Source organism: Harpia harpyja, chromosome 12 (assembly GCF_026419915.1).
Source record: "Harpia harpyja isolate bHarHar1 chromosome 12, bHarHar1 primary haplotype, whole genome shotgun sequence".
In the NCBI taxonomy this organism is placed as follows: Eukaryota; Metazoa; Chordata; class Aves; order Accipitriformes; family Accipitridae; genus Harpia; species Harpia harpyja.
Genome location: NC_068951.1, coordinates 7,689,378 through 7,710,465, shown reverse-complemented (window position 1 = coordinate 7,710,465; position 21,088 = coordinate 7,689,378). Strand labels below are relative to the sequence as shown.

Here is a 21,088-nt window from a genome sequence, read left to right as displayed (position 1 = left end):
GAACACATGAGCAACATATTCCAGAAACAAACACTCCAACAGAACGCTTGGATAATGCTGCAGCAGTTGCTGTATTGAAGCTTATTTGGTGTCCTAGTTTTCATATGAAACCTACAGCAGAGGTGTAATACTACTGGATACAGATCTGTGCTGAATGTTGAAAGACAGGAAAGAAAAAAACCAGAAGGACAGATGTCCTTCACATAAATTGCAGCCATGCAGCAAAATGATCCTGGTAATAGTTTCACATATTTGGTGGTCTGTTTTCCTGTCCAGGCAGAGAATAACCTTTGGAAAATAAGTCCTGACAGCAAAAGAGAAACTGCTTCAGTTTTATTTCTTTATCTATAAAAATACCCAAACTTTAAAAACCCAAGGAGACTAAACCAGCACCTAGATAAGTGCAGTGGTCTACATTATGGGCAGAAAAATGGATTCAGCAGTGACATTTCTTCAGAGAGTTGTTTTAATTAATTCCATATGGTTGCTATGGATCTTTATAACTACCTCTGATGGACTTGAGCATTTTATTTCTATCCACAGAGGAATCTCACCATTTCTTCCACCTACCTAGTTCTCAGTTGTTCCCTTCAGGGAATTCTTGTGTCAAGACATTGCTAGCATGGGGCTACCAGTCTCCGTTTCCGGATGCATTCCCAGATCCAGTTGGGAGACACACGCTTAGCACCAGGATTCTCATCAATGTCCCCTATAACATGCGTTGCTGAGGCTGTGTCAAACTCTGGCACAAGATCCCCATCATATGCTATAAAGTACCGTCGGATTTTGTCGAAGTCCTTCACAGAGGGCGACAGGTACAGCTTCACACCAGTGAATATGTCCAGCAATGTCTGCATATTGTGAAAGAGGATGAGAAGCACAGGTTAGTAAAACATTAGATTGGTCTGGAAATTACACTAAATTCTTTGAGGCATGAACAAGTCCATTCACAGCTCTCAAGGTTATCATTCTAATCCCATGCCTAATAATTGTAAATTGCTCTTTGGACCACCATTAAATCGTACACAAGAGCAACACCCATACAGTTCCTCTGAAAACCAGATGTTACAGCTGAACAGTGCTTCTTCCCTAGCTAAGGGGAATTATTACCCCATTATTCCCATTAGTGGTGATGCTGATGTGGTCCAGTGAACATGATCTTAATGTCTTTTGTCTTTACAAGCTGATGCTTCTTAGTTAAGTAGGAGAACACAACCGCCCTGGGAAGGGACATGCTGTTTACATCACAATAGGTATGCCAGGCTTATCAGGAAATTATAGCTCAGCGATTCTTAATCCACTCCTACAATTTGCTGCACAATGGGCTAGAAAGGACAGTTCTCTCCCTTTACAGCTCCCAACTCTTCCATGTGCGGCACTCAGGAGGAGTAGCCGCTCAGCAGTCACAACACTTTGTAGAGCAGGACATTGGTGGGCGAACAGAGTATTGGCCTTTAGCATGACAAACCCAGTTATGTCAGCTCTGCAGACAGGAAAGAAAAGCTGCAGCCATCCGCTTCCTTTACAAGGGGGCTTGTTGCTGCTATTTCTGCCTTTACATTTCATTTTAATTTAGGGTGCTGCTATAGGAAGATTTCAGACTTTTCCAGATGAAAGGCAAAAGTGAACAGACAATTGAAACTGCCTGAGCTTCCTCCCACCCCAAAGTGGTTGCTGTCCAGCTGTCCATACCTTTTTTCCATTGTCATCCATCTCAGATGCTTTTCGCTTCTCTCCTCGTTTCTCCTCTGATTTTTCAGGGGATCCAATGACTGCTTTGCTTTCTAAGAACAAACACTTGTCTCATTTGTGTTCTCTGTCCAGATACTGGTTGTGTATTAAAGTGGGGAAAGAAGACTAAAGGGGGTAAAAGGCTTTCCCCTGTTCTTTCAGGAAAAATCCATGAATTAGAACCTAATTAGTAAGACACATTTTTCTACTGCAAATGGCGTGGAGCATCTTCCTGCCCTCATCTCCAGGATGTTGCTGTTCAACTTCCCTCCTTGCTGTCACCACACTGTCTTTTTGAGACTGCTCAGAAATTTGCTTCAAGTTATTCCCCAGTGACAAAGCACTGGTGAAGCAAACTCATTTCACAGGTTTGCAATTTACTACCTGGAAATCCCCACCATCCAGGTGCCCTATTATATGCATGAATTTCATCCAAATAAAATTAAATCCTGGTTCATGGCCAAAAATGTCTAACCAAAGGGCGTGTGATCTGCAGGAACGGGAGCAAGAGGTTTGCTGTTCAGATCAGTCTTACACAGTCTGCTAAGGACCTTGATCTAATAAGCTTAACATAGACTGCAGTCCCAGAAAAATCACTCCAAAGTAGTTTTGGCACTAACTGTAACTGAGACTCTGCTAGGTTCAAGATACCTGTTCTAGGCAGCATATAACCTCAGAGAGTTTTTACTGTCTAAATGAGTTGCCTAAACACCAATCTGAACAGCATCAACAGTGCTGTTTCCATCTCCTCTCAATCCCAGCACACCTCAGAGGTGTGGCTATTCATGCTATGAACAACACAGGCCAAACCAAGGGCCTAAACAGCTTTGCCCGTTAACCCTGACATGCACATAAAAACTTCCATGGGATCTTCGAGCATCTGACAGAAGACAAAGATCCAAAGCCAGCCTGCCCCAAACACAGAGGACCCACCCTAGGGCTCCTCTCCCTGGAAAGCACCATCTTACCTTCTGGCTTCTGGGCTTTTGCAGGTGACTTGCTTGGGGGAGTTTTAACAGTGCTGTGTGGTGTGGAAGACCTGGAATTTCCCTCATTCTCTCCACTGCTGCCAGCTGTGGACTCATCTTCCTCCCCAGCAGCTACACTGAAATCAGCCTTCTCTTTGGAGAGTTGGTACAGCTCCTGTCCCGCCAGAAACAAAGCACTGCCTTTAGCCACAGTGAAACCTCTGACATTAGACACGAGCTGTAATGCATGGTCTGTTTGTTTCCCCCGCCCTGAAACATTTGCTCATATGCTTTTTCCTCCTGCACATCTTTGTAGCCATTTTCCTGTCAACTTTGTTCAAGCTCTCTGCATTCCACCCAGCTGCTTGACATTAAGGGAAGCCATACAAGGAGGTACCAAGATCCATATTCACATCATCTGCTACAGAGCAAGACAAACTCTTCAGAGCATGGCTCCCTAGCCTGACAAATGAACAATACCCATTGCTCACGCAGGGAATAGTCTGTCTGAAGAGGGTATTTTACCTTTCTCTCCCCTAGGGAGCCAGAAATACTGCAGGACAGCAGGTGGGCTGAATCACTCCTTGCTTCGGTGGCGTAACAAGCACTTACATCTGCTGCCAGTATCCCTGTAGGCAGTGTGAAGACAGCCCAAATGACAATAACTAGACTGAGAACAGAGCTCATCAACAGCTGACTTACTGCTAGGATGGCAGCAAGCCAACCGGTTTCTATCTGTTAAGGAGGTGTAGAAGCCGTGTGGGGTAGGTGCAGCCCCAGGAGTCCTGGCTGACTGCCATTTGGCCCCTGTGCCCTGGAACTGGGCCAGGCTACCCTTAGTCACTTCCCAGATGCCTCCCCCAATCTCAGCAATTAATGGGAGACCAAATGACCATAAACGCTCAAGAGAATAAAGGTCACCTCTTTCAGGAAGGAAATTTCTCACCATGAAGGCTGTTACAAGAGCTGATACAACTAGCTGCCAGCACAGACTTTCCTGAAAGTGCACAACACAACAGCTCAAGAGACTTGAGAGGCCCCATGGAAGAATAAGACTTACATCAAAATAATCCAGCAAGGAGCCTGAGCCTAGAATAAATGGAAAATGTAACATGCCATCACAGGTACCAGTCAGCAGATACCTTCACTACATACCCTGCTATCCAAATTTGTCTTTTTAAATATAGACTGTTGTCAGAACTTATTCTTGAACATGCTGCAGACATACTGCGTTAACTCACCTTGAGCTGCTGGAGGTTGGTGGCTGTCTTCCAGTCTTTGTCATCTCGAATGCGGGTGCAGCGAGGGAAGCGAATGGAGATCCCATCTGCAGTGTGGGCTTCGGCTTTAGAGAATTCAGCCCCTGTGATCTCCCACACTGGGGCTTTCTAAACACAGTATTGAGGAAGTCACATCACATTCCCATGTTCTTTCATGAACTAACTCTAATGCGTCTGTGTTCCTCTACCTCTACAACAGCCCCCTCTGGGCCCCAGCACACAGGGTTTCATATACACAAACTGACCTTCTTGTGGTCACCTTAATTAGAAAAACTTCCATTTTTTTCAGCGAGCCAGAGATCCTCAACTAATATATAATGTCAATTTCTAAATAACACCTTTTCTATCAGACATAATGGCACAAAACATACTGATAAATTTTGTAAAACAATAACAACTTTTGGGTTACAGTTCTGCTTCAACCATTTCAAGTCAGATTTTTCATGCCTCAAATTTAAAGTAAGTTCACTTCTGGATGCGATTTAATGAACAAGAATATTTCCCAGAAGTGCTGCAGGTATGATTTCTTCATGAAGCTCTTAGCCTCAAATGCACCTGCAAGATTCAGAGATAAAAACTTGCACTTAATTTCCTGTTCCAAGTATGAAGACTAATCTTGTAACAGAGATAATTTGTACACTTAAATAAGTATAGTAGATTGCTATATCAGGGCTGGAAAACAGTTAAATAACTATGACAGCACTTACCTTTGGATCTGGGACAATGAAGTCTGGGTAGTAGATTTTGTTAATTTTTAGCCACCTTGGAATTTTACTAGGATCCTATTAATTAAAAGCACAAAATGGAAATGTTCATATGATCATATATGAACCTATTTCTACAAAAGAAGTTGCTGAAAGATAACATAGAAGTAGATTAGCATATAGGTGTTACATTGCCTTTGTATGGATGAAACTTGCTTTAGCCTGCAGTGCAAGGTGCACTGATTGACAGCAGTTTCTCTTATCTAGAGAATCACAAAAATTTCTTTAATGTAGCTCTCAATTACTGTCATTTTATATGTAAAACAATAAAATTGTTGCTCCAATTGTGATTCATATAAAACTACTCATTTTTTTAAGATTCTATAACCTTGATGCAAATGGCCTTCAGGATGACAAGTAAATATTAAAATTCAGCTCTCTGTTATTTGTCAAGTCTTGAAAAGCAAGATTCCTCACCTTAATAAGTCACTCACAAAAAGTCTTTTAACTCCAACATGCCGGGTTATCTAGCCACAAGACAATAGTCTGACTTGAGCATTTCTCACCCGCAGCCCCATCTAGTGACTGTCTTCACCAACTGCAATATGCAAAAAAAATGGAACTTCCTCTGCTCTTCCTAATAAAACTTTGTCTTAGCAGGAAACAGATGGTGCCTGCCTTCCCACTCAGTGTCTGAGTACAAATCTCAGGCATGCCTCATCTCGAAGCTGGCTGCACCAACACCTCGTTTGTGTCAGAGCAGTTTAGCTGCTTTAACTCTAATCGAGCCTCTATTCATTGCCAGCAGAGCACTTCAATTCTGCATTTAGCCAGCACCTCAACTGTAGCTCAGCAGGAAGGAGGCTTTTACCAAGCCCTTTGCTGAGCATTCCTTCGATTGCCTCCATGCCGGAGCCCCTCTCACCTTGCTGATCTTCACCATATCCAGCTCTGTTTGCAGACGTGCCAAGGTGGCATCATCATGGCCACCGGAACACTTGGTCACAGTGCACCACTTCTCACTCTTGGGATCATAGCAGCCCATGAGGAAGATGGACATCATCCCACCTGCAGGAGGGGAGAGCAGGGTGGTTCACATCTTCTACAGGACAAGCCACAGCCTTTCAAAAAAGCAAAGTAATGAACCAAAACCCTTTTCCATCTTCGGGAGTCAAAGGGCCTTAGGCTTGTAATGGCTTAACAGCATCAGCTCCCAGCCTCTACACTGTGTAAGAGCCCAGCCCAAGACCTAAGGCTTTGCTGTGCCAACTAACCCACAGTAAACTCATAGCCTGGCATGTGATGGGCTGCAGCAGAGTCACTGCTACAGCCAGTCTCATTCTGGTAGGAGACCAAATGCTACAGGAGGCTTGGAACAGGAAAAAGCTTCAGAGTTTTCTGAACTGACAGATCCTCCGGCTTAAGCCGACTCCAGAGACTTACCTTTACTGCCTTGTCCATAGAAAGCTCCCAGCACCACTAGGTCTGCTGTGTCAGCCATTGCACCCTCATTTAAGTAGTCCTTTTTCACTTTCAGCCAGTGTCGTTTTCCCGGTTCATAATTACCCTGTGCAAAACAAGGCAAGAACCCCCGTCAGAAAGATCATCTGGTGGACAGCTATCTCCTCAAAAAGCCCTTGCTTTTATCCAGCTTAGCAGTACAAGAACACAGCAGTGCTCAGATATTTAAGGAGCAACTTGAATTGGATGTCAGCATCCACAAGAACCCAGAGATGTTTCAAGGATGCTCAGCCTTGTGTGCTTCATCCACAGCCCTCTGTCTGTTGTTATTCCCCAATTCCCAGCATACACCAGTGAAGAGTAAACGTAAACCTGCCTTTACATCTTTCAGCACCAGTCCTTCCAGTCCCTCACGGATGACTCGGGTGATCATATCTGCCAGATCTGAAGCTTTCTGAAAATGAAAGGAATCATGGTTAACTCAAGACTGAAAGGGCTGTGGTCTTCAGGCTTTCTGTTCAGAGCAGCGGTGCACTAAAACCAAAGCAACTGCAGAGAGATGAATGGGTAACTCCATATAATATTTTTCCAAGGAGAGTCCCATACGTGTTCTCTTTGCTGCACACCCAGTGACTAAGCTGGGAACGTGTCCCAAGAAGAGAAGGGTTCGTTAGTTAAAAAAATACCCAAGAGACGAGGCAGCCACACTGATTGTGTCCTGAGTATGTCCCACATGTACAAGATTAGATTTTCCTCAGCCAGCAGTGTCTGCATACTTCTCTATCCAACTGCCTTGGGACCTATGCTCTTTTCTTCTTCCCAAAAATGCTTTCTCTGCCCCAAAAGTACAAGCATTCTCCACCAAAACCAAGGTACTACAGGAATCAGTAGCAGTGGGGAAAAATAATGGGACATATGGCTTCTGCATAACAACCAAAGGAAAAACTGAGCATGCTGCTGTCTAAATGCAGTTTTTAGCACTCAGGATGTATCTGGGCTGTAGTGGCAACTTGAAGTTGCCAATTTGGGAACTGGAAGCAGTCTAGCTCCTTTCAATCATACTTCAGTCTTCTCTACGCAGCTCAGCACTGCACTGTACAGACTAAGTTACAACAGGCTTTAGCTCCTCCTAACAATGTCAAAGTTACAATGACTATAAAATCATTAAGCAGCCAAAAAAGAGAGATGTGCAAGTTAAGACTATACTGAAGTGGTGGTAGCAGAGACAAGATGGGAGCACAGGCATGGCCCTTTTGAACAACACTAGCTCAAGAAGTCTTGCACACAGAGCAGAAATAGAACCATTTTGACAGGCAGAGAATTGCTGGATTTGCAGCCTTAATTATAAAAAAGGCCATGTGGTAAAGGAGCAATGAAGTATCCAGAGTGCAATCTATGAGATCACCATGCATGCTATATTAACATTGAACTCACTGTGACATGCTTCATCTCTGAGAATAGGATCCGGTTGGGGATTTCAACCATGTTATCACGGAGAAACTTACGACGTTCACACAGAGGCCTAAACCAGGGCACGGATAATTAAGGACAAGAAAGCAGTTTTAACATGAAGTACCAGTCACATGAACGTTGAGAAAAGCTATTTAAATAATTAAATTACTTATCCTACAGGGTTGCAGAAAGGACAATCAATTCTTACTTTCCTCCAGAAAGCAAGTTATAAAACAGAATTTTTGTGTTAAGAGTGCATTTAGTTTCAGAGGATGTAAGATGAGCTGGGTACTGAACCACACTCAGTTCAGTTGAAATGCAGTTAATCCTGATATTTTGGAACTGCGGAGCAAGATGGACCTCCACAGTGAAACTCTTTAGCACAGCAAGGATTCTCCCATGCTGTCTTGATTTTACAGGGGTAAATGGCCAGTCATAGCAGCCAATGTGAACGGCTCCCTCTGCAGTGGTAGTGTGTTCCAGCAAGTTCATGCTGGGAAACCGGTCAGGCTACTCTCACACTATGCCGGACACATACCTGTCCATCAGGCTGATGTCATTGAAATAGATGCAGTCAAACACAAACAAGCAAACGTTGGCATCTTGGAAAGCAGCTTTCTGAAAGACAATTAAGATTGATTAAAAGAAATCTGCAGTTGTAGCGAGCAGCAATATGGAGTTTTAGAAAACCAACAGAAACAAAAGGATGTATTTTTATCTCCATAATCTTTTAGTTATAATGAGCTTAGGCCTCTTCTAAAAGACAGAAGTATTCTGAGAATTAAGATTTAGACTGAATGTGTCAAAACAGAAACTAAGAAGATAAAACATGCTAATTTCCTAGTGACAGGGAAATAACGCCACAAATATTAATGACTTTGGGCCATGTAACATCCATCACTACTGCTGCAACAAAAAACCAACAAGCGTTCCAGAGACTTCAGATTAATGGCTACTTTAAGTTAAAGCACTTACAGTTTAATTTTCATTTTACTGTCCTCTTCCTCACAACCATTTAGTCTAGACATAAGCACTACATAATATTCATATGGACTAAATACTCTCTGCATCATTGTCATCTTCAAGTCTGTCATACATTGCTCAAGCAATGATAAGCAATGACAGAGTTTTTTAATATTTATCTCAAGATGACGTTCTGCTAGTGATCAGGTTAATATCAAATATATTGTATTAGAGCAGTACCTTTTTCATTAATATCAGCCTTCTCAGGGATCTTATTTTTTCCCCAGATGCTCTAGCAAGCACCAGATTTTTTAAACTATCCTGTGATAACAGATGACATGCTAGTGCATTTTAAGTCAGCAGAGTAATAGCCTCCAACCACAACAAAGGATTTTTATTTTTTTCTTCTTTTTACCTTGTGCACACCAAGAGTCCCAAAAGGAAGTGGCTTGCCAGTTTTGTTGTCAATCAGAAGAACTTCTGAATCCAGGATCATACTTTGCCCACCAGGGAAAGCCTGGGGGATGAAGTCCTTAAAATGGGCTACCTTGGGAAAAAAAAAAAGAAAAGAAAAATACATCTGCTGGCTGAAGAGAGGGACTCACTCCAATGCAGATGTTTCCTCCAGAAGCGTGTCTGAGGCACATGTAGGCATATCTGCACTAGCTTTACTTTCTACTGTGGTACAGACAGCACAGTCTACAAATGGAAAAATGAGTCTTGAACAAATATAACCAAGTCACCCAACTGGCATCAAGCCTCCCAAAATGCAGTGCATAAAGAGGACTCTAAGGCAGATAGCTTAACTTTAGTTTCAAGCTCTTAATGTCCACCAAAACTAATTGATTACAACTCTATTAAGTGTTGCTTTTCCAGATTCCAAGTATCTACATAAATTAGGAAAAAACTCTACAACAGAAGGTATCTTCCTGGCCTATAGAAACTGTTGTGAAATTCAGTCGTGTTTATAGAGGAGCTGGCACAACAGAAAAGACAGTTTGTAGGTGCTTACTTTATGTGGGAGGACAGGTTTGAGGCTTCTGCTGAAGTAGCTGAAATGATCTCCATTTTTATGGACCTGCACCCGCTCGCCATCATATTTGATCTCTGCATACATGCCATTTGGGCACTTCTTCATGGCATACTCAATTGACTTGCAGGCTTCAGCCTTAGAAAGGTGGAGAGAGACAAGTTCCAAACAAGCTCACATGATATATTTAAAAATATAGCTACTCTCACAAAGTTCATGAATCAACTACTAGTTCCTTTGTAGATCATTTTGTCCAGGGTCTCTCATATCCAGTCCAAGTTTTCCTTTTCTTAATTACTCATTTACTTAGAATCATTTGCATATGCCCAGATAATTACAGGTTTTCAGTGCTTATCTCCTCCAAATATCTAAAGCTGTAAGTACTGTGCCTTTTGGAGGAGTGCGCCTAGCCCAGAAGTAGATATTTAACTCAGATTTGTTCAAACAAAAAAACCAAACTTATTTGAATCTCTAATCCAATGGAAAGCTCATGCTATTTCCAGAGAAAGGATCAACTTCTGGAATGACAGCAAACAAACAAAAAAGTCACTTCTGGACTGAAAGCAAGTCAAGATTTTAGCTTTTGCAATGGCACTGAAGGTGCAAGTACTGAGTACATTGAATACTGGCCTCTTGGTAGAAAACACTTTATAAAATGGCATTAAACATAAAAATCAGCACTGCACACTCTGTTAGCTCATACTACACACAGTCACTTATCTGTCTACTGATTCTTAAAGGTGAGGGTCTCTGACAGTACATATGAGAACTCCATCTCTTGCTCGGCTGAAGGTTACCATTGCAGGGGAGCCAACATTACCAGCATGGGCTGAACCGGGGTCATCAGAGAGGCCTGCACACTGAGGGTTCGCTTCAGACCTGGCATCTTCTCAGCCTCCTGCTGGTTCTTCAGGACTCGTTCTACCACATCCTGGAGGTTGCGTGATGCTTTGAACGCCTCGTAAGCATTGGGATCCAAAGCATCCAACCTTAATTGAGGAAAGGAGGGAAACCAAGCATCAACCTCAGGTCTGCTGCTCCTGGCTTAGGAGGCTAATGCCCACTTCTGGTTTTATCTCACAATGAAAGGTAAGACTTACACATGCTTTGCTCCAGCATTCATTTTCAAGTCATGCTTGATTAGCCTGATGATGCATTTCAGGTCATTGCCTGTACATCTGAAGTGCGAGAGAAGATTCAGAGATGGTAGACATTTAATTGAACTACTTTCCAGCTGGAAAAAAGAAACTGATCCAGGCCTCTGTACAAAAAGGTCCTCCCCTTCTTTAGGGTTTAAACTCAAATGAGGACACATGTTACTAGTGACATCTCAGAGGCACATGAGAATATCCAAAAGGCTTTTTAGCATCTTTATGTTTGAATGCCAGTATTAATTCTGCCTCAGTGTTGACATACCTTGCAAAATCCACTTAATTAATGTATCAAGAGTAAGTGATTGTAACATCCTCAGCCTCAGATCAACAGAAACTGAGACAGACCAAGAATCTTCAACATGTCTAAATGGCTTGAAGGCTTTTCCCAACATACCCAAGAACAGTAACTTAATTAACAGCTAAGTACCATTAAGGCAGTTCTGCAAGCCAGTTGTTTAGTACTGATTGAACAGTGTCTTGACAGGCAAGGATGAAATTCTCTGGCACAAACAGGAGCCATACATGTTCTCCATTGCTGGTCAGCAGTCAAGGTGTCTTAATCAAACCACAAATACCAGCTTACAGATGTTAAGTTCAGTCTCTGTGGCTTATGGTTAGTTTTTCACCTGTTCCAGCTTGTGATATGTAGATAACCACTCCTAGTTTTAGGGTAAACCTTCAGAGGCCAATTACTTTCCTTACCTGCGAGTGATACGTTGCAGCACACTTTGCTGGTCATCTTCCTTAGTAAGCTTTGATAGCTGGATGAGGAAATCATCTACCTCTTGGATGGTCAGGAGACTTTTGGCTGCTGGAGGACAAGACTTGCTCTGTTCAAAGAAGAGGCGTACGGTCTCGGAAACATCTCCCTGTCTCCAAAAACAAAATAAGGGTGTGGATCAGAGCTATGGCTAGAGAATGGAGACGCCACTGGGGATTCAACATGGTTCCAGTAAGTAGGATAAAGCACAGGAATGATCCTGGGATTGCATGAAGGAATTGGAATCAAATATTAGAAAAAAGTTGCCACGACACAGAATAAAGCTTCTCAGCTGCTTCATGTGCAAAAAATGGTAAGTAAGAGTACCAGTATCATCTTATTGCCCTGTTTTTCACTGCTACAGCATCACAGACCCTTTATTTCATCAGGATTAATCTACTTGTAAATCCAAGGATCTGAAAGAGTCTAGTGATGTCAGTAGAAGGCAGCATATACCAAGGCAATAAACAGAGGTGAAAGAATTAGCTTCACTATCTAATTCACCCATTTTTTCCATTTTGCAATGAATCAGAAGTGTGCATAATCAATTACCAACTCCTATGCACAGGAATTAAATGCCCATGTGAGCACTTGCAATTTTATGAGTGTATCTTAATTGTATGAACCAACTTAAGCTCACAGTAACAGATCTGTTAACTGAACCACAGTTTTTGATATGTGATGTTACAAAAAAAGTATTATAAACCAGTTACATAGGAATACACTAAACAAAGCAGTTTAGACAAAGCGGGTGCAGCCCAACTTGCCTAGATATTTTAGTCTTGCCTTCTAAAGTTTTGCAGGTGAATTCATATCTTGCTTTCTGTTCAAACATTATTTTCTAAAGGTTCCAGATGGCAGAAAGGGCTATGAAAACTGCTAAAGCACAACCCCCCCTCTCCAACCCCCAAATCACCAACTCCTATTCTAACAGTCAAGCTAACAACGTTTGAAATAGGAGTGAAAAACAAACATTACAGAATTTCCATACCAAGGGACTGAACAGCAGAAATTAAGAGAACTGCTGTCTGCACTCACCTGTTCCAGGTCCCGGACCATTTCTTCTTGGCTGCAGTTAAAAATCCTACTAAACAGCTTTACAATCTGCTTATCGTTCAAGTTGTAAACAATTTTAATGACGCCTGGTAATAGCAGCTTAATGGTCAGGTATACATCACCATGAAAACCATCTGGAAAAAAAAGCACAGACTATTAGAAACTGTCACAATTTATCTTCACATACAGGCTCTGGTTGTTTGTGCCCATTAGCATGAGCCTGGGAAAAAAAAACCCCCGCAGTTGGGGCTTCCTCTTTCCACCATGCTGTTCTACTTCACATGAAAGGAGACTTCTTAGAGGAAACACCCACAACTGTCCTGCAAATCCGACCCCACAGCCCTAAGTTTGGCAGCACCTACAAACTTTCCCTGCAATCCTAGACTGAGACTTTCTTATCTGAATTTGTTATTTAGATAAACAGTTCACTTTGCAAACATTATCTCCATAGTTCAGAAATCATCACAGCACACAGCTTGGACTACACAGCAATCAGATTTTATTTCACCCTTGCTTTTGAAGTAATACTTTGAGATTGATTTTGAGAAGGCTTTCATATGCTGAGAATGTCAATCAGGAATCATACCTCCTCCAGATCCCTTCTTCAGAAAATCCTGGATGATCTGTGTTTTCACATTATAGCTAGGCTTTTCAGCAACCATGGCACAAAGCTTCCTGAACTCTCGCAGCAAGCAGTCTTTGTGCTTCGGATCACATTTTTTTGCAGATAGGCTAGACTTGTGGGAAAAGTTTGCAGAGATATCTTCTGAATTCTTTGGCTTGGCTGCATCAAAGACATAAGAAGTTGCTTTTTTAACAAGTACAATACGGTGCAAATTTTGAAGCTGAAGCCACCTCTGCTTGGCAAGCTGAAAAGAACAATCCCAGTATGCTGGCAAAGCTTCAGAACTGAATAATGATGCGTGCTATGCCAAAATTTGTGACTTTAAATTTCAATTACCATTAAAAAAAATTCTAAACTATTTTTTCATTAGTTTTGCTCTTCACAGTACATCAGAATTTTTCTGGACCTTAATTCTACCAGACAAATATGATTAAACCTTGGTGAAAAAGAACTCCTGCTGGCAGATGCTTCTGTTTTATTTCTATTTTATAGGCCTTTGCCCTTCACAGCAAGATGTTTTCCTAAGATCATTTCTAAAATGGGGCAAAAAATGTTCCCATCCCCTCCTCTCTCATAATACTAACAACCCTACACTTTCTCATCTCTTTGGCTGTGTATGTGGCAACACGTGCCCTGAGTGGTTCAGAGCCACACGTCTGTGTCAGGCCAGTCAGTGCTCACACACTGAGTGTCCTGCTGGCAGCTGTTTCTCAGGACAAGCTGCTGAGGAGTAACAGTTTTCTTGTCCATGAACGCTGCAACCGGGAATCCCTCACAACCAATTTTTTACAGATTTTGAGCTCCACATGGGATATCTTTAGTCTACACCTTCACAGTTTGATTGAAATTGGCCAATGGACTAAGGCAGTAGTGGAGTCAGCCTGACAAAGTGGGTTACTGCATAAACTTTGTTTCCTTGGGAATACTAGAAACTCAAACATCAGTTCTTCAAGACTTGACAGCCTAAGAAAGCACTAACAATTTTTGGCAAACCAGATTTTAAAAAACGTAATTAAAACTAAACTATCTTCTATAGATAAAAAGCTGCTGATCTGAGCCAAGTTAACATGCCTCTGATGCTGACATTAGAAGAGAACGATTTCCCAGAATCGGTTTCTTAAGTCTTACCTGTGAAGCCAGAGAACTTCTTTGGTGATGGAGCGATGAGAGCTAATGGATCTTTTGTAGTTAGTTGTCCTGTGGCAGTGAGCTTGGCTTGGACTATCACTTTTTTCTTCGGTGTACTTGCAGCCTTGGAATTAGCTTCTGTAAAACAGCGAGGTTCAAACCAGCAGTCAGAAATAATCTCATACATCCATCAACATATTATGTAGGATATACTGCAACAAGCAAGTCTTAAAAGAACTGGGGATGGAGGAGAAAAAAAATGAAGGAAGATTTTTCAGATATCAAAAGTTAAAAGACTACATAGTTTACTAAAGATCATGCGAAAAAAGCTGAAAATGGAAAATAACTGCTGCTACCTCCTGGGATTTATCTGCCCATCTCTGCACGTGAATTAAATCACCTAGACCTTCTCCATAATCAGTTGTGACAAATGAATTAAGAAGTACTGTTGCAGAAGTGACTATTTCTTCCCTATATTCTTCTATTTCTTCCCTATTCTCACCTATAGAGCTGAGACACACATTTGTGCAGTACTATCCACTTTGTCACTAGGTCATACTAATACATCAGTGAGGATTTTGTGGTCAAGAGACGGCTGTGTGGCAATCAGTGGCATACCCTGAAAACAAGTAAAATAGAAGAGTGACCCAGATGCTGCCTTGTGTCTCACCTGAGATGTGCTTGTTGATTAATTCTTTCTCCCCATCTTGTAGTTCTTCCCATCCTTCCAAGTCTGTGATGTCTTCAATTTTCTTTGTGGTGGCCCGGGCCTTCTCTAGCTTCTCAAACATGCACTTCACATGGTACCACTCCTTCATGTCCCCGCCAGACTCCGTGAAAGGATTGGGAACAATCTTTCCAATGCGCACCATTCCTTTCACAATCTTCTCCTTGCATTTCTTGCAGCCTGCCGTGCCACGCTTAGCATAGTCTACGCAGTACCTCTGCTCTGCCATGTCCTCTGCCGCTGTGCAGGCCTGGCGAAGCCAAGTGTTTAAAAGCAGGGAGAAATGGAAAGCCCCAGCACCGCCACCCTGGTTTCTGTCTGTGGACTGGAGAGATACACGCCGTAACAGCAGCTGGGACCAGTAACTGGGGCTGGCCTCGGGGAGGCCAACACAGCAAAGGTAGGGTCTTGGCAGAGAAACCTGTGTGTGCGAAGAGAAAAGTCCTGTGCCCCTGCCAAGTGCCCGGACAGCCTGCGATAGTGTCCGGCTGCCTGTGGGCATCCAGCCTGCTCCGTGCGTGCTGCAAGCAAGAGAGGAGACACTGAGCCATCCCCAGCCGCCTGTGGGCCCTGTGCCTTATGCCCGGTGTGGCACATGAGGCGTCTCAGAGGCCTCAGTCCTCCCCCCTCTCTCCCAGGCCTGCCCCACAGCTGCCTCCCCATCTGGGACCCGGTCTCCCAGCCCTCAACGGCCTCCATCACCCGCTGAGCCTGCCCCACGGGCCCCGATCCTCCACACGCCTGCCCCACAGCCCCCTCCTCACCCTCAGCCCCTTCTCCCCTCATACACGAGCCCCGGCCCCTCCAGCCCGCCCCAAGGCCGCTTTCCCGCCCTGGCCCAAGCGCAACCTCCCGCCGCTACGGGCCTCAGGCTCCCGCCCTGCCCATCGCCGGCCGCCGAGGTGAAGGGCTCACCGAGATCCTCAAGGCGCCGCCATCCCGCCCTCACCCCCGGCCGGCGGACGGGACCCCCTCCAGCCCTCCCTGTAGGCCGGAGCCGCCGCCACCGCCGCGCCTTTAGAGGCGGCCCGCAGGCTTCCGTAGAGCAGAGCGCATGCGCGCTGCGCCGCGCCCCACCTCTTCCGCCCGAAAGTGGCGCCCAGGTCGTGCGCGTGCGTGTAGCGGCGTTGCAGACGGTTGGCCCCGCCCCCGCGGCGCTACCCCCCGCCTCCGCGCAGGCCCCGCCCCTTGCCCCGCCCCGCCCCGCCGCGCGCAGGCTCCCCGGAGCGTCTTCCCGCCTTGGAGGCGGCTGAGGCGACGTCGCGTGCGCCGCTCACGGGCGGGGCTCGGGGAGGGCTGTGCCGTGCGTGTCCGGGTCTGAGGCGATGCTGTATTCCCGGCCTCCAAAATCGGCTTTCCGAGAGCAAATCGGGGCAGGTCGGAGGGCATGACCTCTCTCTGGCTTCACTAGATCGGCCTTCCAAGAGTGCTACGCCACGTTGGTGCAGGTTTGAGGTGCTGTTGTATCACCTGGTCTTCCAAATGGGCTCTCCAAGAGTGCTATGCAGTGTCTGAGCTACTGCCCTATCCCCAGCCTCGTGAAATTGGCCCTTCAAGAGCGCTGTGCCATGTCACCTAGCTTTCAAAATGGGTCCTCTTAGGAGCGCTATGCTATACCTGCACAGGCCTGAAGCACTGCTCTATCACTTGGCCTCCTGAAATTGTCCTTCCAAGGGCCTTATGCTGTGTTTGTGTGGGCCTGAGGTGCTGACTTACGCTTGGCTCCCCCAACATAGGCCATCCAAGAGCACTCCCCTGTGTTTGTGCAGGCCCTGAGGTGCTGCTGTATCACCCCAGCACCCTGAAAACAGCCCTTCATCCCAGTACAGATGGGCACACACCTGCAGTCCAGCTGTTGGCATTCTGGTGGTGGCAGCTGACCCCGTTTCTCTGATGAAAGCGTTGTGCTGTGCCAAGAGGCAACTGAGGAAACTGGAGTGGATGCTATACACGCTACCAACAGGATTCCTGCCTTCATCCAGGCAAAGGATGCTGTGTAGGTTATCATGGCCAGGCTGTCCCTGACCTGCTCTGCTATACCTCAGAGGCAGAGTATGAGGCATAAGGTACAGAATTTGCTTCACCAGACATTTATCTGTCTTTTTGCTGGCCTCCAGCTAGTTGCAAGGTGAGCTACAGGCAGTCTTCCTCTTTTTCTCAGCACACCAAACTCCAGCTACACAAATTACACTGTTTGGAGCTGTGGATGAGCATAACAACTATGTCTGGTCACAAAACTGGCATGAAGTCCATGAGATAAGCATTTCTGATAAATAGGATCTGGCTATAAAGTAGTCAGTCTGCATTACTTTGCAATACTTTGCTCTTGGACAATGTGTTCAATCCATGATCTCAGAATAGAAACACACCTTCCTGTTCGTCATGGCCCAGAAGTGGTGGAAACCCCAAAACGAAAGAAACAAGCTCCCTCAACCAAATCCAACTGGGGTTTTGAGTCACAGAAGAGGAATTGCAGAAAGATTCAGGGAGTTCATGAAGGACTTCTCAACTGCTATTGACCTTATGTGGAAGGCATCTAGACCAGCACTATGCTTCAGTTTTAAAACGCTGAACCAGAAGTCTGTATGCATTCAGCTCAAGACCATGCATTTGACAGACTCGGATTAAAGGTATGTGTGTGAGTTTAATGTGGTTGAATTGTAATTGTTCAAATTGCTTTGAAAAAGATGTACCATTGAGAAATTATTTACAGAACCAGCAGTGACAGGTGCAACAGTTTGCATTAACACTGATATCTTACAGGGCAAGAACATGATAAAACCCAGGAAAAGATGGGGCGAGTACACTGTTCAGAGAGAGCTTGCTGGGAGCATAGAGCACAGTGCAGTGTTCACGGCATCCCCTTTGGTGAGATCTCTCATTCATTGTCTGTTTGGGCCTGGTAAAAGAGACAGAAAGATAGACTCAAGGGCTGACACTCACTGCAGTGCATCGTTATCGGATTTAAATAAGGCAGCTGAGCAACCTCTCAGTGGTAGGATTCGCTTCCCTAACGTTTACTGTCTAAAAGTCAGCAAAATTATCTAAACCAGGCTGTGTCTATAATCAGTAGAGGAACCTGCAGAGGGCATTTCGGAAGCTTCAGTTAGGGTGAGATGAATTGCTTTCTGGCTCTTTTCAGTCTGGAGGATGTTTAGATGGCAGCATGGACAGGTAAGTGAAGTAGGAGGGCTCCCCTCTGGAGAGTCGTGCTGAGACTGGAGATTGATGACTTGACCCGTGATGAAAGGCAGTATGCACAGGCAGGTGGCAGAACGCTGCCGGGAGAAAGTGTAAGTTTAATTTCTTCAGTGAGAAACACACAACTGATGTTTGGTTGCTTTTGAAAGGCCTGGGAATAACTCTTCAGCCTGGAGCATTAATTTTGCTGTTCTTCCACTGTGGCCCCAAGGGAATGGGTGGAAACTTGAAACCATGCATCTTCTGATCTTCTTGTGGCTAACAGGTCTGAGATGACATTAGGAAGTGACAGGAAATCTTCAACTGGCATGGGACTGAAGGGCCCTGATTTTGGTCACTGCTCTTTAAGTTTTCCATGTAAGCACTTCCTGTGAAATTGCAGTGTGCTTTTACTGTTCTTATTCTCAGTAGGAAGGTATGTTTGCAAGGGGAGGAATTAAAATTACTTTGGGTTTTACAGTCTTATTTGAATAAACTCCTCCAACTCCCACTTTGGCCAAGATGTACCTTTAAACATATGTGAATAGAGCAATATATCCAGTGAGTGTCTTTTCCACAAAACTACAGGACACTGAGTTCACAGAAAGCCAGGAGAAAACTAGGAGACAAATCACTGCTGTTTCTCAAAGGATCAGCGAGGAATCACTGCTGGTGTCTCTCTTGGTAGCTAATACTGGAATTGCTGAGATGAGCCTCTTAACATAATGCGCTCTCTGTGTAAAAGTCATCAATGACAGACTAGTAGAGAGGCCCCTAGGGAAGTAGAACTCTGTTTTAAGGAGTTTATTCCAGTAATACAGGCAAGATAATGCCCCAACAGTCAGATTTAAAGGTTTAAGTCTGTCCTTGCTTAAGCAAAGTGGCCGTCAGGAGTTCTGTCAGGAGTTAAACGTGAAAGTGAAATAATGGTGTCAGGTTTTGTTTGTGTTTTTTTCTGTATTAAGAAGCAAAAAAGAATTTTAGTTTCATCTTAAACTAGTGTTGAAAATAGTTCATAAAAAAAGGTTCACCTTGTCCAGATCTTCTGGGGTTACCTTAAATTGAAGGGGTTTTGAACTGAAATTAAAGTTTTGATGCAAGACTTATTTCAGAATTACATTCCAATGAATCCAGTCTTCTTGGTGTTGAGACAATGTCCAGAATCTCACTAAAATCAAATAAAGGGAGTGAGATATTTAGAATTTTAATAACTGCAATGAACAAATATATCTCCCTCTCTGGCTGCTAAAGAAGATATTGAATCTGGGCATGTGGTTTATTAAAATACAAGAGATAAGAGAAATGGAGAAGATTATAGGAAACAGACAAACATACATGCAATACATTGGGAAAAAAGGGAAGTGATGTCAGTTAAATAACAGATCAAGAAGACACGTAAGGGAGTTATAAAGCTCAATATTACTCACTTATTTGCATATATAGTTGTTGGTAAGACTTACTTTGTTAGGGCTTTGAAAGGAAAAGCTATTACGAGCTTAATGGTGAAGTAACAATGGTGAAGTGAAATGGTGAAGTGGTAGTTGGCAGTTCAGTCTGAAAGGATTCACAGTGCTTTTGGTTTGAGAAGTGGCTTACAAGGCTTTCTGGCTTCTAGAGGTGTGAAAAGTTGAAGCCAGATATAACAGGAATAAAATCTCTTACAAGCCTCTTTCTGGCCCTCAGTTTGGTGGGGAAAAGGGAGAATATAATCTGTTGTCAGTTTACAGATGAGTTTGCTTTTTTTCAGTTCACATTTTCTTATAGACAGGAAGGGTGTTTCCTGGAACAGTAAGTGGGACTAAATATGATCTAAGGTGTAATGCTAAAAATTTGGATCTCAAAAGAATAGCTGTTCCTTTCTGTAGGACATGTTATCAGGTGTATGGACGGTAGTTCACCTTTGCTTTCCCTCCATGTTAGCGCTCTCCAGGCCGATGCTTGTGATCCATTGCATATGACACATGCAGCCATGTAACTCCCCTGCATCCCTGTTCCCATCGCAGTAACATGCCTGCCTAGGGTGGTGACAAAAAGATGACAATGAATGTGGTATTATCCTGAAATTGGTACATACAGTCCTCTGTGGAGGAGGCAGTTTTGGAATTTGAACTTTGTCCTTTAATCCAAATACAGCAAACGTCTGTCTCTCCCTTCCTTCTTACCGCATCTTAGCTGTCTTTTTGAGGAAAAATCTTAAAATTTGGTACGTGGACATTATGAATATCTAAGTACAGGGAAACAAATGTGAAATTTGTCATTTCTAGTGCAGGTTGCCCAAAGAATCATTTAACAGCCACAAAAAATGTGTCAGAGATTTCCAAAGGTGTTTAGGAGATGCTCATGCCCTTTTGCTGTTAATACTAATGAGAAATGAGTGTCCCAATCACCTGGACAGGTTTTGGAAAGTCTCAGCTAGATTCATGTCTTCCTGGAGGAAATTACATTTGACAGGAGGCTTCTGATGCAGAGAGAATAAGGGCATTGGAGGCCACTATTTGAATTCATTGTATTTCGGTTCAGAAATCTGCCAAATGTGCAATATATACAGATGCTGATATCTATACCTCTATTCTGCTGTCAGGTAATATAATATCCTTTATTTTTCTGCTTACTGCATATGCTGTTAAATTAGGTAGACGTATTTGCAAGGTGAATGACAAGTGTAATTGGCTATAAATGCTCCATTTAGAGAGATTGCAAACTATGTTTAAGTTACACCCAAGTGCACCTGTACTTGAGATGCAAAGTCATTCAGCTCCCACAGCACCTTCATTATAACCATACTTCATCCTCCCACACAAATAGATTCTGAGGAAAATAATTTCTCCCCAAATGTACATCTGCTGCAAATTATACCAGCATCATTACA

The 21,088-nt window shown here is 43.8% G+C and overlaps 1 protein-coding gene across 1 annotated transcript; it reads right to left on the bottom strand.

The window, feature by feature from the left end:
* Nucleotides 1-316: 316 nt before the first annotated feature.
* On the bottom strand, nucleotides 317-15,555 carry LIG3 (DNA ligase 3). Its single transcript, XM_052802865.1, has 19 exons — nucleotides 14,983-15,555; nucleotides 14,313-14,450; nucleotides 13,146-13,343; nucleotides 12,542-12,693; nucleotides 11,446-11,612; nucleotides 10,690-10,767; nucleotides 10,410-10,578; nucleotides 9,572-9,727; nucleotides 8,975-9,106; nucleotides 8,135-8,214; nucleotides 7,579-7,666; nucleotides 6,521-6,598; nucleotides 6,127-6,250; nucleotides 5,609-5,751; nucleotides 4,687-4,761; nucleotides 3,941-4,087; nucleotides 2,700-2,874; nucleotides 1,693-1,784; nucleotides 317-851 (listed from the first exon to the last, which is right to left on the bottom strand). The coding sequence occupies exons 1-19, from the start codon at nucleotides 15,539-15,541 to the stop codon at nucleotides 618-620; spliced, it is 2,985 nt and encodes a 994-aa protein (XP_052658825.1). The 5' UTR covers nucleotides 15,542-15,555; the 3' UTR covers nucleotides 317-617.
* Nucleotides 15,556-21,088: the final 5,533 nt, after the last annotated feature.